General features: G+C 41.0%; 1 protein-coding gene across 2 annotated transcripts; it reads left to right on the top strand.

Annotated features, from left to right (window-relative positions):
- The first annotated feature begins 329 nt into the window (after window positions 1–329).
- On the top strand, window positions 330–23,871 carry LOC131106981 (transmembrane protein 132D-like). 2 transcript variants are annotated; one of them, XM_078798893.1, is made up of 11 exons: window positions 330–438; window positions 2,487–2,552; window positions 4,028–4,877; window positions 10,311–10,454; window positions 12,512–12,695; window positions 14,897–15,040; window positions 17,186–17,394; window positions 18,722–18,893; window positions 18,967–19,080; window positions 19,147–19,329; window positions 20,990–23,871. In XM_078798893.1, the coding sequence occupies exons 2-11, from the start codon at window positions 2,492–2,494 to the stop codon at window positions 22,157–22,159; spliced, it is 3,231 nt and encodes a 1,076-aa protein (XP_078655019.1). In that variant the 5' UTR covers window positions 330–438; window positions 2,487–2,491; the 3' UTR covers window positions 22,160–23,871. The 2 variants fall into 2 exon arrangements, with proteins under 2 accessions (XP_078655019.1, XP_078655018.1); XM_078798892.1 differs by lacking the exon at window positions 330–438 and having other exon boundaries at window positions 1,988–2,552.
- The last annotated feature ends 18 nt before the right edge of the window (window positions 23,872–23,889 follow it).

Here is a 23,889-nt window from a genome sequence, read left to right as displayed (position 1 = left end):
GAACAGAAAACTAATCCAGTCCTGTAAAAAACAGGGTACAGTAAATGCGACAGCCAGCCAGAATGCTTACTAGAAAAAGTCAAACTGATTTTACGCCGTTTTTATTGAACGTTACTAAGAGACAACTTTTATTCATTTGGGAACTGAGGTCAACAAACAAACGGAGCACTGCAACAAACTGGAACATAACACTGCAACATGCTGACGCAAAGCACAGCAACACGGTAAGTTAGCATTAGCATTAGCATTACGAATTAGCTCGACCAATGAGGGCCCACGAGTGGTGGGCTCTACCCCATGCATCACTAAGTCTATTGGAGGAACGGGGCAATCAGCTACGTGTTGCCACACGGACGTATATTAGATTGCTCTGCCAGTTTTTACACCACATAAATGTTAAAAAGTGATATTGGTGGTACCGATCGGATACTTTGCCTGGTAAAAAAGTGTCTTTCATATCATACATTATTAATTTAGTAATTTAAAAAAAATATTGCTTAAAATAATTAACATGTAAATAAATATAACGAATACATTGATAGAAATTTAACTTTGCTGTTGCTGCGTACTGTATTTTTTACAGCAGTAATTTTTAATTGTTTTACTCCACCACTGAACCACTGCTATTGTAATTGCATAGTCGTTGCTGTTTTAAGATGGCAAAAATAATTTACAAGAAGTGGTGAATAGTAAAAAAAAAGACAAACAGCACTTTAGTTGAATTTACTGCCTATAGTAGTAAGTGCCTAGAAGGAATAAAGCCAAAATTCTTTTTGCATCATGTTGAATTGCATCATATCGCAAGAAATTGCACCATATCGTATCGGATTGCATTGATTTGAACTACATGATTATCGTATATCGCATCGTATTGCCAGAAAATGTAATGTATCGTTAAAAGTATGCTATAGTTGGCAGTGCATAGAACTGTGTATCGAATCATCCTCAGTGCTGAGATTCACGCCCCTAGTATATCAAGGGAGCGGGAAAATAGTATTTTAAACAATAACAAAAATACAACGCACAAGACAAATGTTTCAGACAAACATAACCTCAAATGATGGCACTATCAACATTTGAAGAGGTGGTATTGGAAGTATCCATATTTGGGTAATAGCGCCGTCACTAGTACCGACCAGTATGGTATGGTATACATACAGTACTCACTTTTGCCTGTGAAAACGTTCATTTGGTGTTTTTAAAATGAAAAGTGTTTTATATTCGGGTTACTTGGAAGACACTTTTAAAAATTAATATGTATTTTGTAGTTTTGTGTTTTGTTATGGTTCGTGGATTAGTCTTTAGTTTATATTATGTTACTATAATAGCTGTCATTGAAATACAAAGATCTTTATGATGTAGGCTATACATACGGTAGGTGTGCTTTTATTTATTATCAGTATGTGTCATTTGGCCACAAACATCTTTGAAGTAAAAGATGAAAACGAGTGAGAAAAATGAGCAGCAGGAAACAAAAGTGTGTCTGGATGGCAATTTTTGATCAAAACGAGCAACAAATTACTTGGATGCTGCTTTAGCTTACTGTTTTTTTGTTGTTGCATATTTTAATATATCTTGTAGTGTATTGCTTCGTTAACATTGTGTTCTTACGACAGGTTATTGTTTTTGTATTTTATTTGTATTTTGGAGCAACATGTGACTGTAGAGTTCATGTGCGAGTGAAACTCCAAGAAACGCCACCTTTTACACATAGTTGCCCCTTGCAATATCATCTGTGGGCAACATCATGCTCGGTTAGCCGATTCGCTCCCCCGTCTGTAGCTGACTGATGCAATGTTGGCAGTTTATTTTAAGATGTGTAGCGAAGCCTTTTTTTTGGTAAGTATACTCGAAATGGTGAGTGTATATATTTAAATGCAATATGTAAAAGCAAAATTAGGATAAAAAGCACAATCAATGTATAGTAGACATATTAGCGTGCATATGATTGGCTATGGGGAATATAACTGACAACTGATAACTGACAGCAGTAAAGCATTAATGATTATTTCTATAGGTGTGTGATGCAGTATGTTTGCTTTACTCCTAAACTGCATTGTAATCCATCTTTCCCATAAAACTAAATAATGTTTGAATGTGGACCACGTGATGTCAATAGTAATCATTTTACGGAATAAATTCCCCCTCTGGCGTGGAGTCATGTTCGTCATTTGTGAGATCAAATTGAAAGTGACTCGTGGCGATGCCACTGATCCCTTTGACCCCGGTGTGCATTTAATTTGCTCGCAGCGCTTCTTCCACAGGCGATGTGGAACCACGTGGCTGATGTTAATCTGACACACTGCACACATGTTGGCTGATTCCAGCCATGGGAACAGTCGTCCTGTCTGCTGTCTGCACACTTCAAGTCATCCCATGCGACGAGGAAACACTTTTTTGAGGATAAAGAAACATTTTGTTTTGCAATGAGAGGAAATCACCACATTATATGTATTTAATAGAAATATTTTTTTCTACATCTGCAGACAAGATGCTCAACTTTCTCTTGCGGTGCGTGTCTCCATTGTTGATGGTTGCAGCTCTAACACAGGGTGAGTTTTTCATTTTATTTATGTTTTGGCAGGTTGTGTTGTTTTATTATGTTTATTATGTTTATATATGTTTATTATGTCTGCAAAAGTCATTAAAAAATATTATTTTATTTAAAAAAAATTGTTTTCGGGTTGCACAGCGGTCAAGTGGTTAGCACATAGACCTCACAGCTAGAAGACCCGAGTTCAATTCCACCCTCGGGCATCTCTGTGTGGAGTTTGCATGTTCTCCCCGTGCATGCGTGGGTTTTCTCCGGGTACTCCGGTTTCCTCCCACATTCCAAAAACATGCTAGGTTAATTGGCCACTCCAAATTGTCCATAGGTATGAATGTGAGTGTGAATGGTTGTTTGTCTATATGTGCCCTGTGATTGCCTGTAGAAAATGAATGAATGAAAGAATGAATTTTTCCACCGAAAACACATCATTCATCACCGTACATTGCTAATACTATAATACTACAATACAAATACTTGATAATAATGGTAAAATTCATTCATTCATTTTCTACCGCTTACCCTCACATGGGTCGTGGGGGTGCTGGAGCCTATCCCAGCTGTCTTTGGCCGAGAGGCAGGGTACACCCTGGACTGGCGGCCAGCCAATCACAGGGCACATATAGACAAACAACCATTCACACTCACATTCATACCTATGGACAATTTGGAGTGGCCAATTAACCTAGCATGTTTTTGGAATATGAAAGGAAACCAACCCACACACAGGGAGAACATGCAAACTCCACACAGAGATGACAGAGGGTGGGATTGAACTCGGGTCTCCTCGCTGTGAGGTCTACACGCTAAGCACTCAACTGCCGTGCAGCACTAATGGTAAAATATACAGAACATATAGTTTTTACATGTTAATGTATTTATGCTTCACTGGTAATGTTTAAGATTAATGATTAATGATTTCATACTTTTCTTTGCGGTTCCTGAATACAACATCATCGACTACATTAGCACTAGCTTTGACTAGCTTTGGTCAATGTAGCCTCAAAACTTGCTGCAAGGTGAAGGTGAAGGTGAAGTCAATATACTATTTTGCCGCCAGCTCCAAAATGTGACGCATGCGTACCCTGGCGCCCCCCCTCTGAGAGCCCACGTTGAATAGTTAGCATTCAAGGTCTCCATACATATTGCACCCTGTCTGGGGGTGTAGGGTCTTTGTTGAATACGACGGATGTTCCATCATGAAGACACGCCTTTGTAGCCTGCTAGCCTCTAATGCTAGCCCTGAAACCAGGCTAAAGGCTACACTGTGACTCCGATTCCATGTGTTTATGGATTACCTTACAATATCATTCATTAGCTATAATAAGTCTGTGAGATATTTTGGTATTAAACCTGGATTTTGTCGCGACTGAACAACGGCAATTGAAGAGATATATTGCCTTCGTTGGTATTTAAGATAATGCAACTGTAGACATTACACTTATTTTTTCTCCATATTTCCGTCCCTTCCTCCCCCAGCTGTTGAAAGCCAACAGGTTCCAACAGATCCAGAGCCCTCAGCGCCACTTCCTGTTTATCCCTCAGTCAGCCTCCAGGTGCTCAATGTGGACCATGTCCTTCTGAGGCAGGACAGTCCTGGGTCGCAGGGGAACTCCAGTCTGAAGACTCAAACTCAGACATTCCTCATCACTGATCCTGGTCCCTGGGGCCTCCAGCCGGCTCTCAACGCATCATACGGACCGCTGACCATGGAAGCCCCCATTGCACCAGACCTGCTCTTTCGAGGCCCCAAAATCCTGACGTTCATTTTAAGCCGCCAGGTTCGCTCCCCGTCGCCGGTTGTTAAGATCCTCTTCCACATGCCTGGAGAAGGTGAGGTCGGGATGAGAAAAGAAAAGGACGAAGCTCACTGTGTGACGGCGTACGCCTTTTGGGGGACGAGGGAAGTCCGCGGGGCGTGTCTGGTGTCTCCCGGTGGCTTCTGTGTGGCACAGCTAAGACCAGAACCAGCATGGTTCAACGCGGTCACTCAAGAGATGGTAAGAGGTGACTCCATAAAGGGGCTCCATGGGAACGTTGTGGAGGTCTACTTCCAGAGTCGAAGGGATCGGACCAGACTGTGTGTGCCTCAGGATAGCCTGCAAAGATTTGGGAGAGGCGGGGCTCGCGATGGGACAGGAACGCCAATGAGGAGGATAGGAAGCGTGAAGCTGCTTCAAAGTGCACCTGGGAACACTCCTTTTTTGCGCCTAAATCTGGGGGACGCTATGATGGTGCAGACTTCCCCCAAGCCCCTGAAGACTAACGATACGGCGACTTTTAACATCTTCCTGAAAAGCCCGTCCACTTTGGAGAGTTTCACACTCAGGTAAGAGTAACGGTGCAGTGCTGCCCACAATCAAAATGGCTCTGATAGGAATGGAATATTTTTCCCTCTATTTTAGACAAAGTACAGCAACATGGTTATCTACCACAGAGACATAACACACTCGCAGGAACAAACACACCCTGTTGTTTTTATCTGTGTACACACACATAATTTCTTGATGTATGCTAACTCTTTAATAGCGTAAACTAAAATGGAAGTTTACAGCCACGTCTCGAATACAAGTCATCAAAGAGAGACAGAGTTGGTCCTCAGAGATCAGATTGGACTTGGACTTTGCCAGACGATCTTTGGCAGCTAATCGCAATTGCTTGTTTGAAGAATAATGAAATTGTAAACTGTCCTCGAGACTCCTAGGCTGTGTTTACACCTTTACAAAGGTCATATTATTAAAATATATATATATATATATATATATATATATATATGTGTGTACAGTAAACCTCGGATATATCGGATTCAATTGTTCCCACTGGTTTGTCCGATATAAGCGAAATCCGTTATATGCGTATACCGGAAAATGTCCGTTTTACGCATATATCGGATTTATATCCGGTATATGCGTAAATCGGATTTTAAAAAGGCACTTCCTTGACTATGTTTCCAATGTACCTGGACTGGGCAATGAAAAGAGACGTAAGCTAATGAGAATTTAACTTTATTGGACTCTGAGCATAACAAATTGTTAATTAAGCGAGGCCCTGTTACGCCCGTCAGGCCTACGTTATTTCCAATAGTGAGGTTAAGATCTCATTCACTGCTGTGCTAGTATTATTGACGTCACTCACTTTTATATTTGTCCTAAATCTGGAGCCAGGAGAACGACAATAGCCAGTGACATCAACAAGATTAGCATAACGTAGGCCTACGTGATCTTAACCTCACTACTGTTTTGGGATTTGGCCTCATGTAGACCTAGGGCCTTCCCTAGGGCCTGCCACATTCATTACACGGACGTGCAATGCCATGGGGGAACTTTCTTTGATCCGTGTTCACAGCCAAAGCTGAAGATTATAACATCTTTGTATGAATTACAGACATGTACATGAGCATGTACAACAAAATAAAAAAAAATCTCAAATCTGTAGAAATGCCTTCTTGTTGCTATTAGGGAGGTTTAGAAACCAAACGATAAACGTAAATGCAAACGATAATGACGTCACTGGCTATTGACAAGTCGCCAAGTTTCCATACATTTCAATAGCCTGTGACGTCATTATCGTTTGCCTTTACGTTTATCGTTTGGTTTCTAAACCTCCCTAATAGCAACAAGAAGGCCTTTCTACAGATTTGAGAATTTTTTTTTTTTCGCTGTACATGCTCATGTACATGTCTGTAATTCATACAAAGATGTTATAATCTTCAGCTTTGGCTGTGAACACGGATCAAAGATGGATCAAAGGCCATGATGCGGCCATCCGATATATGCGAGGGAAATTGGAACGGGACTGGAGATTTTGTCCGAAATAGGCGAAATCCGATATATGCAATGAACTTTTATTGGAAATGCATTACAGAAAAATTGGTTCTTTTTTATCTGTCCGTTGTGAGCGAATTTCCGATATATCCGAGTCCGATATACCCGAGGTTTACTGTATATCCCACCCTCGGCCATCTCTGTGTGGAGTTTGCATGTTGTCCCCGTACATGCATGGGTTTTCTCCGGGTACTCCGGTTTCCTCCCACATTCCAAAAACATGCTCCAAATTGTCCATAGGTATGAATGTGAGTGTGAATGGTTGTTTGTCTATATGTGCCCTGTGATTGGCTGGCCACCAGTCCAGGGTGTACCCCACCTCTCGCCCAAAGACAGCTGGGATAGGCTCCAGCACCCCCCCCGTGACCCTCGTGAGGATAAGCGGTAGAAAATGAATGAATGAATTAATATATATATATATATACACATATACACATATACACACACATATATATATATATATATATATATATATATTACAGACATTTCATCCAAGAACTTTGGCAAGTGCCCTCATTTCAACCATACTAACTTTTTTTGACCCTTCCTTTGAAAAGCATCGGAATCGTTAGGAACCGGAATCGAAATGAAGAATTGGACCCCTAATTATTTACATTTATACTGTATACTGCACATTTGAACATCCAAAACTATAATTGTAAAACTTGAAAAAAATATTGTTTTGTGTTAACATTCTGGGAGGGATTAATTGGAATTCCCCAGTTTTTCTGGGGAAAATTCATTTGTTTAGCATCGGACTTTCTGGAACGAATTAATGAAGCAAACCAAGGTTCCACTGTAAGGGAAATATTCCAGAGAATACTGTATATACTATGTTATGTGATATGTAGTATTTTACACTGGTCAATAGATGTCAGTAATGTTACATTGATGATACAATAGCCACGGCAGAAAGTACGATGTCCAAAAAAACCACAAGAAAGTCTATCAGTGCTAACATGAGCTTATGTTATGTCTTATTTATATCTAAAAATCTTATTTACGCTATAATATATTGGGTGATTTGAGTGTAAAGGTGAATATAGGGGTGCTATTTCATGTATAGAGGGCTCTAATAATGTTAAAAGGCATATTTAGGTCATACACAGGTTTGCTGTAACTACCAAAATATTCCTTTTATAAATACAAAATCCTACTTGGAGGAAATTCACTTTTCACGGTCGAGTCTGGAATGAACTGCAGTAAACAAGGGATTACTGCATGTTGTTTCATAGTGCAGAAAAGGTAGTACAGAATGAAAACACAACCGTGCCTATTAGAGTACATCACGTTGTGAAGCTGTTCTATCTCCTCTCCTCTCCTCACTGAGCTGTGTGTCTATATGTATAATCTAATCCCTCGATTTTGTGATATCATGCCGCGCACATGCCGCACATAATCTGCAGCAAAATGGAGAGACATGCGAAGATATGCGTATTAATCTAAGAGTGTAGTAAACCTGCACGTGAATCAGTCCCTACAGTCCTCGCCTCATTTATGGTCAGTGGGCTGACCCAGTAGAAACACACTGACCCAGTGGCCTGATGCGGCTCAGCGTCCCTCATCACAAGTTACATGATTAGGTGAAGCCACGCTGACCTCCTTCTTCACTTGAAATGACCCCTCCAAATCTAACTGTAGGAGCCAAGCGCGTGCGTCCTTGTACTGGTGACCTAGCGTCACATCATTCAGAAAGAGATTGGCCCAGAGTCCCGCTCCTGAATTAGTGACTAAGGAACTTGGCGTAGATAGCTCCTGCAGGAGACATCCCTGCTCTACTTCACGTCTTTGGACCAAAGATTGAGTCCACTCCAGCAGCGGGGGACTCGGCGGGATAATCTGCGGTCCTGATTGAAAATGAATCAAGAGGTTAACCCTTATGGGTAGGGATTAAGGGAGCGCATCTGTGTGCGTGTTGCAGTATATTGTATGTGCGTTTTCATGCATACCCACCTGTTAGGCACCGCCGGGGAGGGGGGGGGGCTATATTATTAAAAATGTCTATTTTTAAAAGAGGCATCGCTATCAGCTGATTGGAGAGTGATCGTTAGCGTGGCAAGATGTGTCATCACCACGGCAAGTCAGCATCACATGTTCTCGTGACCTAAGATATTGGGGACTAGATAGGGTGGCTCTATGCCAGGGGTCACAAACATGCGGCCCGCGGGCCAAATGTGGCCCGCAGGACACTAGTTTGAGGCCCCCGCCTTGATATGAAAGTTTAATAGTGCGGCCTGCGCAAGTTTGATATGGATGCTGTATGGTATCATGTACCCAGAAAAAATTATTACGTTTGATTAATGTTCATGTTGAAGGTTAAATAACTTAATAGTTATCCTCCCTATCCGCGTGGAAGTGGTAAGTTTTTGGCTATTTAAGTTTAAAGGAAATAACTTGAAGGCTACCGTTAAGGTCGCTAGCTCTCTAGTTTGCGAGTTAGCATGTGTCTCAAGACCCTGCAGTTGCGCAATATGTTGTAAATAAAAAGAGTATAAAAGTATAAAAGTATAAAAGTCGTGTTTTGTCATATCTACAGGGCTCTAATAATGCTTTGTTCATTTTAATCTGAAAAAAATAATTTGTCTACCCACCAACTATATGTGGTTTCTTAAGTATTTATTATTTGCCGTTTTATTATTATTATTATATTTGTTTATTTATTACTGATTGATTGATTTTCTTTATTCTTGATTTGTTTATTTATTTTTCATCTTATTTTGGGTAGAAAAATAAAAATAAAAAAGATATTTGAGAACAGTGGAATGTTTTATCAGAGCTTTTCTTGTAGAAAATTGGAACCAAAGTGAAGTTTAAAAAAAAAAAATTGTTTTTAATAAATGCGTTTATTTTTATTTTTTTGGAAAACCTGATGCAGCCCAGTCTCACCCAGACCCGAGTTCCAGTGGCCCCCAAGTAAATTGAGTTTGAGACCCCTGCTCTACGCCTTTTCAAAGTTTTGCGTTAGCTTAAGAGGTATTCATATAGATGTTATGGAGAGGTTTTCCCTCATGGCCACAGTGGTTATTGATCCACATATTGATCTTTATGCTTGTCTGGTGTAGGTTTGTGCAGCATTTGTACGCCCATTTTAGTGCATGCTATCTGTATTTGGAGTATGACCCTGACCTTGGCTCAATGGTAATTGATTAGTCTGCTTACTACAAACTCAACTCATTGAATTATTGTGTCACATTGAAGTCGACACTTGTACAATTATGCATATTTTTATATATACAGTAAACCTCTGATATATCGAACTCGGATATATCGGAAATTCGCTCACAACGGACAGATAAAAAAGAACCGATTTTTCTGTAATGCATTTCCAATAAAAATTCATTGCATATATCAGATTTTTTATAACGGATTTCGCCTATTTCGGACAAAATCTCCAGTCCCGTTCCAATTTCCCTCGCATATATCGGATGGCCGCATCGTGGCGCTCCAATTCGCCGAATCGTGACAGGCCGCTATACAACGTCATTTGCAGCATTGCCTGCGCGATTTATATTCACGTCGCTAGGAGTGGTTTGGCGGGCACGGGAATCGTCGAAATTGCTACGACCATGCCACCCAAACGAAAAACTCTTACTTTTCAGCAAAAGTACGATGTTGTAAAGTATGCCGAGGAACATCCAGGGGTGAAGCAAGTGACCATAGCCACCAAATTCGGTTTGAAATCTTCAACACTGAGTGACATTCTCAAAAATAAGGACACTATAAAGAGTAACATTGACAAGGAAGTGCCTTTTTATAATACGCATATACCGGATATAAATCCGATATATGCGTAAAACTGACATTTTCCGGTATACGCATATAACGGATTTCGCTTATATCGGACAAAACCAGTGGGAACAATTGAATCCGATATATCCGAGGTTTACTGTATATATATATATTTTGATGTTTCTTCTAAGCGGTATTTGTGTCTCCAGCACAACAGCGAAATCAGGACTGGTGTTCAGCGCGGTGCGACCCAGTGACGGGGCATTATGGGACGTCAAGGTGGAGCCCGGCAGAGTCGTCATACCCAACACCGTGTCTTTTGTGTGCCGGCGGAAGGTCATCACTGCAAAGAGGTCAGTCAGTGCACCAACATACACTTTCTTCCATAGTATGTCAGGAAGAACAATATCTTCTGTAGCATGAATGGCCATGCATAACAATGCACCATATCATGATGCAAAGAATCCCTATCGCTCTGTCATTGGCCGTTATGGTAATATAATGGTAATGGTTTAATTTCACTTAAACATGCATCAGATTACAATTGAATGCATCCCATAATCAGTTCACAGTTCCACATGTCCAAAAGGAGTAGGAAGAAGCTTAGCTTATTAAATCCTACCCCTCCATGTGGTACTTTTACAATCAGTAACTGTTACATTTGTTCACTTCCTGCTTTCCTAATATAATTTAAATTTTTTTTAAACTTTATTTTATTAATTAAAAAAAATATATATTTATTTTTTGTCACATACCGAAGTAGTAGGTGATATGAACATCCAATGACATAATGGGTACCATAGTAAGTGTCAATATATGATATTGACATACATGGCTGTATGATAAACGTGTCTTATTTTATAAATATGAATTGCTGTTTATTATCAACTCCTATAAAATTGGGTTTGACTTCGGCACAACACCAAAGCATTTGGGAGTGTGTGGTCGTGGTGTGTCGGTCATGAGCGAACAGGTCAAAAGAACTAGTTCTTTTTTTGTGAACGGAATGAACGAGGACAACGCCCCTAAAATACCCGTTCAGTCCATTCACTTGTTTTTTTTTTATTGGCTGGAGAGTCAATTTACCGTTCCTTTTTGGGCGGGACTATCTGCGTGCTTGACTGTCTTATCCCCTCCTCTGTGGGTGGGTGGGGTTTAGCTAACTGAAAGACTGAGACCGAGAGATTGACAGACACTGTCGGTGAACCCTTTCATTCCGTTGAAAAAAAAGAACTAGTTCTTTCGACCCGTTTGTTCATGACCACGTGTTGTTGCGCTGTTGAGTCGGAACAAACGTGAACATGAGTGAACCGACCGACTCGACATGGCTGACCGGGTCTATGCACAGGGGGAGATCACAGGGTAACGACCAATTGACCGTAATGAACGAAATTAACGAAATTAATGAAATGAACGAAATGAACGAAATGAACAAAATTAACAAAATTAACAAAATTAACAAAATTAACAAAATTAACAGATCTTTTTACTGAATGAACCGAAATGATCCGGTTCACTGAAATGAATGTTTTTTTCCCACCACTAGTGTGTGGAATGAATTTAAAAAAGTCAGTCTTCACTATTTTTTTCAATATTAACTTAAACAGAGAAAATGCTTAATTGAATAATTTTTTAATAGCGTCATATTGAAGCAAATGTATACTATACATGCATACTATTTTCACATTAGTAACATTGCTGACACACATCAGAGTCCACCTCTGCCCAACAACCTCCCGCCCACGCAGTAACCACCGCTCGCCACCCCGCCCACCCACCGTCCGGCCCGACCCACTTATCCGTAATCATCCATAATCACGGCTCCGTTATCCAGGCTTAAGCGCTTGCACGTTCACAAGGGGGGGGGGGGGGGGTCAGAAAGGAGAGATATTCCAAGTTGTGTCCCATCATGTACTGTGGCTCACCAGGACAGCCCCCCCACCTCCCCACCCCCTCCCCTCACACACACATTCCCATCACTGTGCTTTGAAGTGATATGACGGAGGGTTTAATGTCCCCCCTAATAGAGGGATTTCCAGGAAATAAGGGCATTAACCCCTTCCATGTTTCTACGGCTCCCTCTCACACACTTTGGCAGCGCAGTAAGCTACCTGCACCGCTTGTATTCACTGAAGAAAATATATATGGTTACAAATGAGCTTTGGCGCATATGGAGGTGTTTTTTTTTTAAACATGTGAGTCTCTAATAAAAGCTTTCATGTCAAGCAGAAACTGTCCCAGATGTTGACTTGTTTAACCTCACCCATCAACACCAGCGGAACGTTTTTGGGACATTTGGGACTTTTAACACATTAGTGTTAAAAGCTGGGTAAAAATAGTATTAATATTCTTCCTGAAGCTTTTAGGTTGTGATGTCGACACAATTTAAACAGATCTCTCTGCATGACAGGGGTCTTGACAGGGGTCTTGTGGAGGTTGTCCAAGTGGACTTTGTGGTAAAGGACGTCTCAGAGCAGGCCGAGGCTCACGGTATCTCCTGGCAACTGGATCAGCCGGGGAACATCAGGAATGAGGGCCAGATGCAGATCTATACCAGCCACAGAGAGTATGCGGGGCTGGCCCCTCTGGTCATGGTAAGAAGATGCACTGTCACGCCCCATAAAATTCAGTTTTTAATGACAACCACCACCTTGCTGAAGAGAAATAAACAGAATGACTCCAATTAATGAAAGCGGCTCACTCATGCGCAGACACACATGCAATGCATGCAGTATGTATCCTGTAATTGTCATTGCTACTCCCACCAGTTATTACTGTTAAAACCCCCTTTCATAATAGAAATAAATAGAAAGAAATGATACACCAAGTCAAAGCTGCTCGATTACGCACAGGCACACATACAATATGTACAGTACGTGTCATATAATAAGTGCAATAGTTCCTCCCACCGGTTATTACTGTTAAGACCGCCTTTCATAATAGAAATAAATAGAAAGAAATGATACACCAAGTAAAAGCTGCTCGATTATGCACAGGCACACATACAATACCTACAGTATGTGTCATATAATAAATGCAATAGCTCCTCCCACCGGTTATTACTGTTAAGACCGCCTTTCATAATAGAAATAAATAGAAAGAAATGATACACCAAGTCAAAGCTGCTCGATTACACACAGGCACACATACAATACGTACAGTATGTGTCATATAATAAATGCAATAGCTCCTCCCACCGGTTATTACTGTTAAGACCGCCTTTCATAATAGAAATAAATAGAAAGAAATGATACACCAAGTCAAAGCTGCTCGATTACGCACAGGCACACATACAATACGTACAGTATGTGTCATATAATAAATGCAATAGCTCCTCCCACCGGTTATTACTGTTAAGACCCCCTTTCGTAATAGAAAGAAATAGAAAGACATGATACACAAAGTCAAAGCTGCTCTATCACGCACAGGCACACATACAATACCTACAGTATGTGTCATATAATGAATGCAATAGCTCCTCCCACCGGTTATACTTATATATATATATATATTTAACGAACAACATCTTGCACAATATAAATAAACAGAACAACTCAAAATAACCTGCAAAGCCAAAACGGTACAAAGTATGTGTCTCATAATTAGTGCGATCACTCCTCCTACCAATTATTAATGTTATGAACCACAAGCTTGTGTAACAGAAATAAATAAACACAAAATAACACACATATAGATAGCCAAATGTACGCTTGCTCCTACACATGCTCTTTTTGCAGTATGTGTCATATAACTCATGCAATCGCTCCTCCCACCAGTTATAAATGTTAAGAAACACCTCATTGCACACTGGAAATAATGCACAAATTCAAAACCTTGTCTTCGTTATAAGTACACACTATGGTGATAACATGAAAAGTAATTGATACACCCAGAAAAAAATACCTATTATACAGCCTCTTCTGCTTTTGAATCAACATTTGCAATAAATGTGACTGCTGTAGATTAGATTCTGCTGCAGACTCCTCATTTTTCACTGATTTATGGTGACTGTGATGTGTTTTTGGGGGGCGGGGGTGGTGAAAAAACTGCCTTTATTTTGAAAAAAAAAAGTAAAATATATTTTTTTAGCAAAAATCAGCAAATGTACGGCGATGCGCTAAACAGCAAAAGAAAAGGTGATTGCAGCATGGCGCCGTCTACATCACCGCTGACATTATTTCCTGCTGCTGTCCTCGCCCTGTCCTGATCCACTGGCTTATGTTTGGGTCAGTATGGCCGGCTCTAATAGAGCATGTCTTTTTTTAAATTGCGGTCAGCAGCTGTCAATCTGACCGAGCTCAGATTGCAAAACATCTGCCCGATGTTTCAGCACACAAGCAGTTCTTGTGGAAGGAAAAGAAAAAAAAAAAAAACCTTAGCTTCTTAGACGCAGCGTCTGAAATAAATTAAAACAGCTGAGATCTTATTAACTGGAAAGCATCCTTAAATCCATGTAGCAAGACGAGTTAAAAGCCTAAAAATAAAGCCAGGTCAGACGTTATGACAGACGTGTAGGAGTAGAAGGTGACGCAAGGGTCAGGAGATTTAAAATGTAATCAGGTTTAGGTGTTATTGTGACAGATAGCACAGTATTATACCAGGTTTTTTGTAAATTATAATCCAGATTAACCACTCTGGGGGGTGCCATCTTCAAGACCTTTAAAAATATTCCAATAAAATCTCCAACTATCATGTATAATCAAATGAAATACAACTAAAGTAATATTGAACTCCCATTGAAGACGCACATGCTGAGTTTATAGGTATTGTAACATCATTTTTTTTGCCTTCTCAGAGCTCCAACCTGTTGAATACTGCAGTATTGACTGGTAAAATGGTGAAAGTACCTGTGAAAACTTTTGCTGTGTATGCCGACGGCTCCGTCACCGACGTGAGCAGCTTTGCCACCTGCAGGTCCACCGACCAAGAGGTGCTGAAGGTAAGAAAATCTCCATTAACGTGAGTAAGTGAGTATTTTATAAATGGCAATACAGTGGTACCTTATAGGCATACGTAACCTAGTTGTTATTGTATGGCTGAATGGTTAAGCTTTGCTGGGGTCAGCAACCCCTCTTAGAGTGATGTCAGTGATCTGATGGAAGTTAAAGCTTGGAAAAAGATTTTGTATTAATATTACACACATATTATGCGTGTATTAAAGGATAGCGATAAAGCTTTGTTTGCAAAACTGAGCATATTAATGTATTTTTTTTATTATTTGACCTCTTAGCATTAACATATTTTTTCCATTAAATACTCAATGTTGCAGCTAAGCATATAAAATTATGATGATGTAGTCGGACAATACGGAAAAGAATTTGTGACAAATGCATGGCAAATATATATATATATATATATATATATATATATATATATATATATATATATATATATATATATATATATATATATATATATATATATATATATATATTTTAACAGAACAAATTTCAGACATGTTGATTAAAAACGATCAGGGCTGCCACAGTTAAGGCGTTAATGATGCGTTTATGGAAGATTCCATTAACGATGCCAAAAAAAATGGTTTGTCCCCCGGAATCAACATTTTACTAGCGAAAACTCCACCAGGGAAAAAAAGCACAAGACAGCTCCACTCATCGGTCATCTCCGTGGTCGTGCCAGATCGGCCCTCCCGCCCCTCCTGTTAGTAATCCAATCACAAATGAGCCAACACGCAGCGCTGACTTTGTGGAAACAGAAAAAGTGCTAAAACCAATGATTAATATAAAGTTTGTTGTTAAAATCTGGCTTTAGGATATATTTTTTTACTGTACTGGAGGAGATACCGCAAATATACCATCAAAGGTAAGATAAGTAAGATGCTTGGATTAGTGTTATGCTGTGTTGAATGTAACTGTCAGGAACAGATGACGTGTCCCACCAGGTGGCGTACATGGTGAATGACGCGCATGGCGGCCTCTGATGCGCAGTCCGGTCCGGCGCATTTTAAGGCAATGAGAGGCGTTCATTTGATTGGTTAAGATTTAACACGCAGCTGTGTTGAACCCAAGCCCAAAATGTTAGACATATTTTTTTAGCTTTTTTATTAATGTTATTACTAATTATTTGTAATTATTTTTAAAAATATATATTTTTATTTTTTATATTTTTTTATTTTTTATATTTTTATATTTTTATATTTTTATATTTTTATATTTTTATATTTTTATATTTTTATATTTTTATATTTTTATATTTTTATATTTTTATATTTTTATATTTTTATATTTTTATATTTTTATATTTTTTATATTTTTTATATTTTAATGTGTGCCAGCATTTTTTATATTAGAAAAGTAATTAATTGCTCTCTGTATCTTCATCCTGCGCACTAAAACCACTAAAATTGAACAGCTCCGTATTTTTTTTGTCACACACTTTGTCAGCCTCTTCAGTGTAAATTGTTGGATAGCTGTGGAGAAAAACAGATGGCTGTGATTAACGTGAGTGGCTGTTAATGACGTAATGTATAGTAGAATGGAGGAACGGTGAATACATGGTGATGTAAAAAAAAAAAGTAGTCATCACACTGCGGTGACCACTTTTGTTTTTGCGCAAATTGCTAACCACCCAGGTCAAGATGCTCGTTGTAATTTGAACAGAGGGTGAAAACTGCGTCTGGCGGGTCATTGTTTTGCGTAATGATGTCGACGGAGACATAGCTTAGAGCACAGCGTGGCTGGTAAAAGTTGTTGTCATGTATATTTTGCAGTCAAGACACGGAGACACTGGGTGGCGTGTGGGGGTGTTCTCCCTCTCTACTGTCTCCCAGATGCACACAGTGAACACTCTTGTCATCCAGCCTGTTTGGTAGAGAGAGAGAACGAAAACAAACACGCAGTTAATTCATTTATTGATTGACCTTGTTTCAAGTATTGCAAAAGATATTTAAAATGTACCTGGAAGTGCCTCCAGCTTCCCAGCATGCTTTGCAGCACTTCCATACATCCATTTTCTATGCCACTTATCCTCACTAGGGATGCTGGAGCCTATACCAGCTGTCTTCGGTGGTGCTACATTAAAATGAATAAAGTTAAGGTAGTTGTTATTTATCTGCACGCAGGTGTCTGAGCGCTGCGACTACCTTTTTGTGACGGGCAGGGAGTCCAGAGGGAAGCGCAGACTGTTGATCAAATTCATGCACACTTTTCTGAGCGCGCAGCTGGAGATGAACGTCTGGATACCCCGACTGCCACTCACCATCGATGTGGCCGACCCTGAACTCAACCAAATCAAGGGCTGGAGAGTTCCCATTACAACCAGCAACCACAAGTAAGGCCCGTTCCATCTTGCGTTGTCATGTTCATCCAGTTAGTATGGTTTTAATTAGGGCTGTCACAAGAGCTCACAATTAAAACCTGACAAGATCTCATAGTGTGATACCTCTGGTATTAATCCTTATCATATACTTTGGTAAAAAAACAAAAAAACAAAACACCATCAGACTCAAGTCAAACTGGCTAATCTGGCCTACTAATATTCAATCCTAAAAACGACGTGTGTGGTGCATTAGTGGCCAGCATGTAGGATGCAGAGGAAGTACACTTGCCCTGCAGATAAAGGTTAGTGGGCTTTTCGTCCACTGCAGTGCAGTAAAGTCATTATTTTGAACTCAATATGAACGATGATGGTTGCCTGACGATAACAGTTGGTTGCGTCCACTTCCCGAAACGCTCAATACTCAGCCGTGGGTCTGAAAATAGGACGTTTATATACCCGAGGACAATACTAATAACCATGCAATTACATTAAAAGAAGCAAGCCACTGTAATGCTTTATAATGCTTTATAAAGCCATGTAATGCATGGGTCTCAAACACGCGGCCCGCGGGCCACATTGAGGCCCCCGCCTTGATATGAAAGTTTAATGTTAGTGCGGCCCGCACAAGTTTGATATGGATGCTGTATGGTATCATGTACCCAGAAAAAATTATTACGTTTGATTAATGTTCATGTTAAAGGTTAAATAACTGTTAATAGTTATCCTCCCTATCCGTGTGGAAGTGGTAAGTTTTTGGCTATTTAAGTTTAAAGGAAATAACTTGAAGGCTACCGTTTAGGTGCTAGCTCCCTAGTTTGCGAGTTAGCATGTGTCTCAAGACCCTGCAGTTGCACAATATGTTGTAAATAAAAAAAAGTATAAATGTGACTATAGTCGTGTTTTGTCATGTCTACAGGGCTCTAATAATGCTTTGTTCATTTTAATCTGAAAAAAATAATTTGTCTACCCACCAACTACATGTGGTTTCTTAAGTATTTATTATTTGCCGTTTTATTATTATTATTATATTTATTTATTACTGATTGATTGATTTGCTTTATTCTTGATTTGTTTATTTATTTTTCATCTTATTTTGTGCAGAAAAATAAAAAGTAAGATATTTGAGAACAGTGGAATGTTTTATCAGAGCTTTTCTTGTAGAAAATTGGAACCAAAGCAAAGTTTTTTTAATTTTTTTGTTTTTATAAATGCGTTTTTTTGTTTTTTTTTTTGGAAAACCTGATGCGGGCCAGTCTCACCCAGACCCGAGCTCCAGTGGCCCCCAAGTAAATCGAGTTTGAGACCCCTGATGTAATGGTTGTGTATTTTTGTGTTTCAGGCCCATTTGGAATAGCGAAGAGGAGGAGGAGATGAGGAAAGGCAGGGGTTGCATGCTGCAGTTTCAGCACTCCACACTCAGGGTGCTCACACACTTTATGGCCGAGGCCGCCTTGGACACGCTGCTAACCGGGGGGAAGCCTGTTGATTACCTCATCGGTCCTGATTGGCAGGTAGACACGCGTTGACACATATTGGCATGGTTCTACACCAAACAGGTTTCCTTAGCCTCTCTTTGACGGGCAGGTGGACGTGACCAATCTAGTGCGCTATTCTCTAAAAGTGGCAGACCCAGAGGTGGCCAGGGTTCAGCACAGAGCGGTGCTGCAAGGGCGGGCTGTGGGCCGCACCACTGTGCAGGTGGGACATTGTTTCGCTGACATAAACATGTCATATGTTGCATACCGATGGGGATTCCTCTGACAGGTGATCTCCCCCCTCACATCGTCGGTCCTGGCCGAGAGGAGCGTCACAGTGGTGGACGATAAAGTCAGCGTTACGGAGCTGGGGGTGCAGCTGGTGTCGGGATTCTCGCTGTCCCTGCAGCCCAGCCCGGCCAGCAACTGTGCCATCATTGCCATGGCAACCATCCAAGAGCCCATCATGCAGGTTAAATTTTTATTTTTTTATTATTGTATTATTTATATTATACATATATATATAATTGAATAATTGCATCCAATTATTTCAAATGCATTGGGATGTATTCATAATTGGATTTACAATATACAATTCATTTCCAATTTGAGGTCATTTAACAGTATAGTACTACAATTTACTACAAAGTACATATTCTCATTCTGTTAATGTTCATTTTTCGGCCCTTTGTATTGAGTTATGGACTCCTATAGAGCAGCTAAGCACAATAACTCACACGAAAAGTTTCTAGGTCTTCCAGAATCTGCACCTATTCCAGCGGTATTTCCTTGGATTTACAAAATAGTCTGTTCTAATTTATTCCACCCATGGCCCGGCTCCAGGCATGCCCACTCCGCTGTGATTGGTCACACTCCCGAGAACTTCCGGATAACTGCCGAACCCCACTTTTTAAATTTTGTCAGTAAAGGAGTTGATAATAAATGAATGAACCCTTTGGAAAGCTACTAGAAAAGCCTTTAGGGCAAGGGTGGGCAAACTATGACCCGGGGGCTACATGTGGCCCACCAAGTGTTTGAATCGGGCCGTCGGATGTCTTATTTAGTAAAAAAAAACAAAATAAATATAGTGTTAAATATATTTTCTGGCCCTCCGGACAATTTTGTTAACGCAATGCAGCCCACGAGTCAAAATATTTGCCCACCCCTGCTTTAGGGGCTACTGGGAGCTCATGAGCTACTGGTTGGAGACCCGTTAACTTACCTTGTATGAACTTAACCTCGTGTTAACCTACGCACCGCTGGTGCAGGGGAGCTCAGGAGAATGACATGAGGGCGCTGCGTCCAACCCAGCTGCCTCACGAGGAGCACTCATTGTTGGACACACTTTGTCAGAGGCACCACAACAATAGTAGCGGAAATGTGGTCATTACATGTTTTTTTCCAAACTCAGCCCCTGACATGCAAAAACGTGTACAGTCAAGACAATCACATGCCAGTTAGCATGCAGGCGGCGGCAGATGACGCCTTGCTTGGCTGCACATCTGTTCAGTTAAAAAGCTCACTCGCGCCGTGGCAGCGTGCCCATTTGCAAACGTGCCGGCGGTACGATGGAGGGCGGCAGCACTTAGGCGCCGTATCACCGGAGGAGGTGACGGCTCACTGGTCGCCACCGAAACAGACAACGTCAATGACAGACTATGATAATTAGCTCGGGGCGAGTCATAACATATTGAAATCCAAAATGTAGGTTAGGCACACATTAGCTACAGGAAATGGGATTGGATTGGTAAATTGGTATAAAAAAAAACAGATTTCATTGTGGAATTGACACTTTTATAATGTTTCTGGTAATAAAACTCAAATATATTAAAGCTACTCACAATACTGCTGATTAAAACATTGAATGGTTGGGATCTGCCTATAGTGTTCCAACTGTTAATGAACTGTAAGTTTGGCCACTCCATTTTGCGGGCTAGTTTGTTGAGGGCACAATGGAGACATTTTAAGAAGTCTGAGACGTATTTTTGGCAACAAGTTTTGTTTTGTCAAAACTGTGACGTTAGAATCTTCCTGGTAAAATGGATTTCTGTGTGATGTGCCAGATTTGGGTTGAAATGACGCCATGTTTGAGTATGTTGCAATCCGCAGTGTTGTTGTTGTCTTGTTGCCAGGAAGCCGTCGTCAGCTGCTGGGTCCAATTCAGCGACGGCGCCGTCGTCCCTTTGACCATCTTCGACCGCAGCGTCTACTCCCTAAGTGTCACCACGCCGGACGAGGCCGTGGCCACCGTCCGACGCAGCCCGCTGTCCACGTTTGTGGTGGCGCGGGGCGAAGGCGGGGGGAAAGGTGCGCTGGTCAACGTGGAGCTGCGGATCAGCGAGGAATGCCAGAAGTCCAGGAGGAAGAGCAAGCTGGCGGTCGGCACGGGACTGTTGCGGATCGACTTCCAGGGTGGAGGCCCGGCCGGTGTCGAGACAAATAACGGGGGTGCGGCGGAAATGGTGGGAGAAGTGAAGTCGACGATGTCGGATGTCGCTCAGACTTCTCAGCGGACGGTCACGCCTCTGACAGTTGAAAGCTCCCTGAGTACGACCAAACGTAGCGATACCACACTTGGGGTGTTTGACAAAGAAGGACAGAAGAAGAACTTTGGCAACATGCTGGACAACCCAAATTCCACGCCAAACAAAGCGGACGTTGCATCCAAGCAAGAGCCTCCTAAATCCCCCAAATTCATTGAAAGCGACCTAATACGCACGTTTCGATCCTTGTCCGACTTGGAAATCTGTATTTATTCCTTGGTGGGGGTGTTGTGTATCGCCATCTTTGGTTTTTTGCTGAACTGCGCATCCCATCGGTTCTGTTTCCGCAATCAAAAAACCCCAAAAAATCCTCCGGGGGTGGCACCTACTCAAGTGTCAACGCTCACCCGCAGCACCCCGAGCACCCTGCCCACCATCAACCACCCCGCCGCCGCCGAAAGAACCGCCACCTTGGGCCGCAGCCGAACCAGCTCCCAGCAGCACCTGCACAGGAAGGTGGTGGACCCCATGGCCAACCGCTCAGCCACCCTGCTGGCCAGGCCGCACCGCAGCGAGCCCCTGCACTCACCCACCAGTAAGAGGAACCAGGTGCAGCTCACCACCTTCACCACGCTGGACATCAAGCACTTGGCGGCGCTCAAGAAGAACGGCGTGGACTTTCACTGGACCAATCAGCAACTGCAAGCGCAGCAGCAGCCGTCCCCACCCCCGCCGCCGCCGCCGCCCCCTGTTGGGCCCCAGATCCCATTACCTGACATGCCGTGGCCTGTTGTTAAGCCCCTTGGAGAGACTCAGTAGTGTTTATCCACGGGAAAACCATTTCTATACTCCTACTATGAAACACATGCCGATGCAGTATATGTGGGAGATATTAGTAAGTAATGTCTTTTCTTTGTTTTTCAAGGTTCCTAACAATACTGATGGACTTTGTCCAATTGGCTACATTTCTTATGTTCTTTTTAGCAAAATACTGTACATGAAAAGTATGTGTTGGAAATGTAATATCTGCCCATGAACCTGATTCTTTAAAAAAAATGTTATAGTGTATGTATTTATACCACTTTGGGGAAAAAGCATGGGTTTTCAAAGTGTGAGAGAGTGAGACTCCCCTTAAACAATTTCAGACATGTCGGCTATTCAAATTCCAGTAAAGGTTTTTAAGGACAGGGGGAGCGGAGTTCTGAATATATTGCAGTTTATTGAGGGTTTTGGATGTTGTACCATACAGAATACTGTTACAGTAGTCGATCCTGGACGGGATGAATGCATTGATCAGGGATTCAGCGGCAGAGAATGTAAGTGATGGACGGAGTCAGGCTATGTGATGCATTTTGTGATGTTTTGGGGACCAATGATGATATTTGTTTTGTCACTGTTGAGTATGAGGAAGTTGTGTTCCATCCAAGTTTTTAAGCAGTTGGTGAGGGTGGAGTAGACGATGGAGTCGATAGAGGTGGTGGAGATGTATAACTGAATATCATCCGCATAGCTGTGGAAACTGAGGCCATGACGACGGATAATGTTGCCAAGTGGGAGGATGTCGATGATCAAGAGGAGAGGACCAAGCACCGAACCTTGGGGAACACCTTGAGGTCAAGGGGCTATGGAGGAGGAGCAGCTGCCTTTGACGATCTGTGAGGTATGACTGGAGGCGGGACAGTAGGATAGAGTGGCTGATGGTGTCAAAAGCTGCAGTGAGGTCTAGGAAGATGAGGATGGTAGGATGGAAAGATGGCCAGAGTCAGAAGAGAAGAAATATGTCTTACGTTTGAGTCATTTGGCAATAAAAATATTTCATTTAAGCAACATAGCATCACAATTGAAAAAATCATTTGGAACATATCATGTAAGACTAAAAGCAATTATTCCTCTTTAGTTATCTAGAGTGCATTACTTTGCTGCTAGAGTGCAGGAAATAACAAGTGCAAACTCTACTGCAGTTTTATTTTTTGTTCCTCAGGGCAGGGGTGTCCAAACTTAGCCACTCGTTGGTCTTTTTTCCACATCCCAGTTGTTTTTTTTTTCATTTATTATATTATTAAATATAAAATAATATATTCAATATTATGTATTAAATATTTTTATTTTGTAATTAAATAATCTTTTCCTCTTGTAATATTATGATCTTATTCCCAAAATATTAGAACATTTCCATATATAATTTAACTTATAACATATATAATTTCAACTCTATAGTACTAAAATAAAATTTTCCCCTCCAATAAAAGTAGATTATTCCTGTAAAATTGTGACTTTCTCTTCTTCAAAAACATTTTTTTCCCGTTCATATTTTCACTATTTTTGGAAAATTGTACATTTGTTTTTCTATTTCTGATGTTTTTTCCCCATTTTTTCTAGGAATATTATGATTTTATTCCCATGAAATTATAACTTTTCGCTAACATAATTTTACAAAAATTTTAAACTTGATTTTGTTTAGTTTCTCATCATATGACTTCAAACGAATGTATTTTTCCTCTCATATTTCAACTCTACTACTAAAATGAAATTTTTTCGCGTGTTTATTC

The sequence above is a fragment of the Doryrhamphus excisus genome, linkage group LG19 (assembly GCF_037039965.1).
Source record: "Doryrhamphus excisus strain RoL-2023G ecotype Guam linkage group LG19, RoL_Dexc_Guam_v1.1, whole genome shotgun sequence".
Taxonomy (NCBI): Eukaryota; Metazoa; Chordata; class Actinopteri; order Syngnathiformes; family Syngnathidae; genus Doryrhamphus; species Doryrhamphus excisus.
This window is presented reverse-complemented; position numbering and strand designations above follow the sequence as displayed.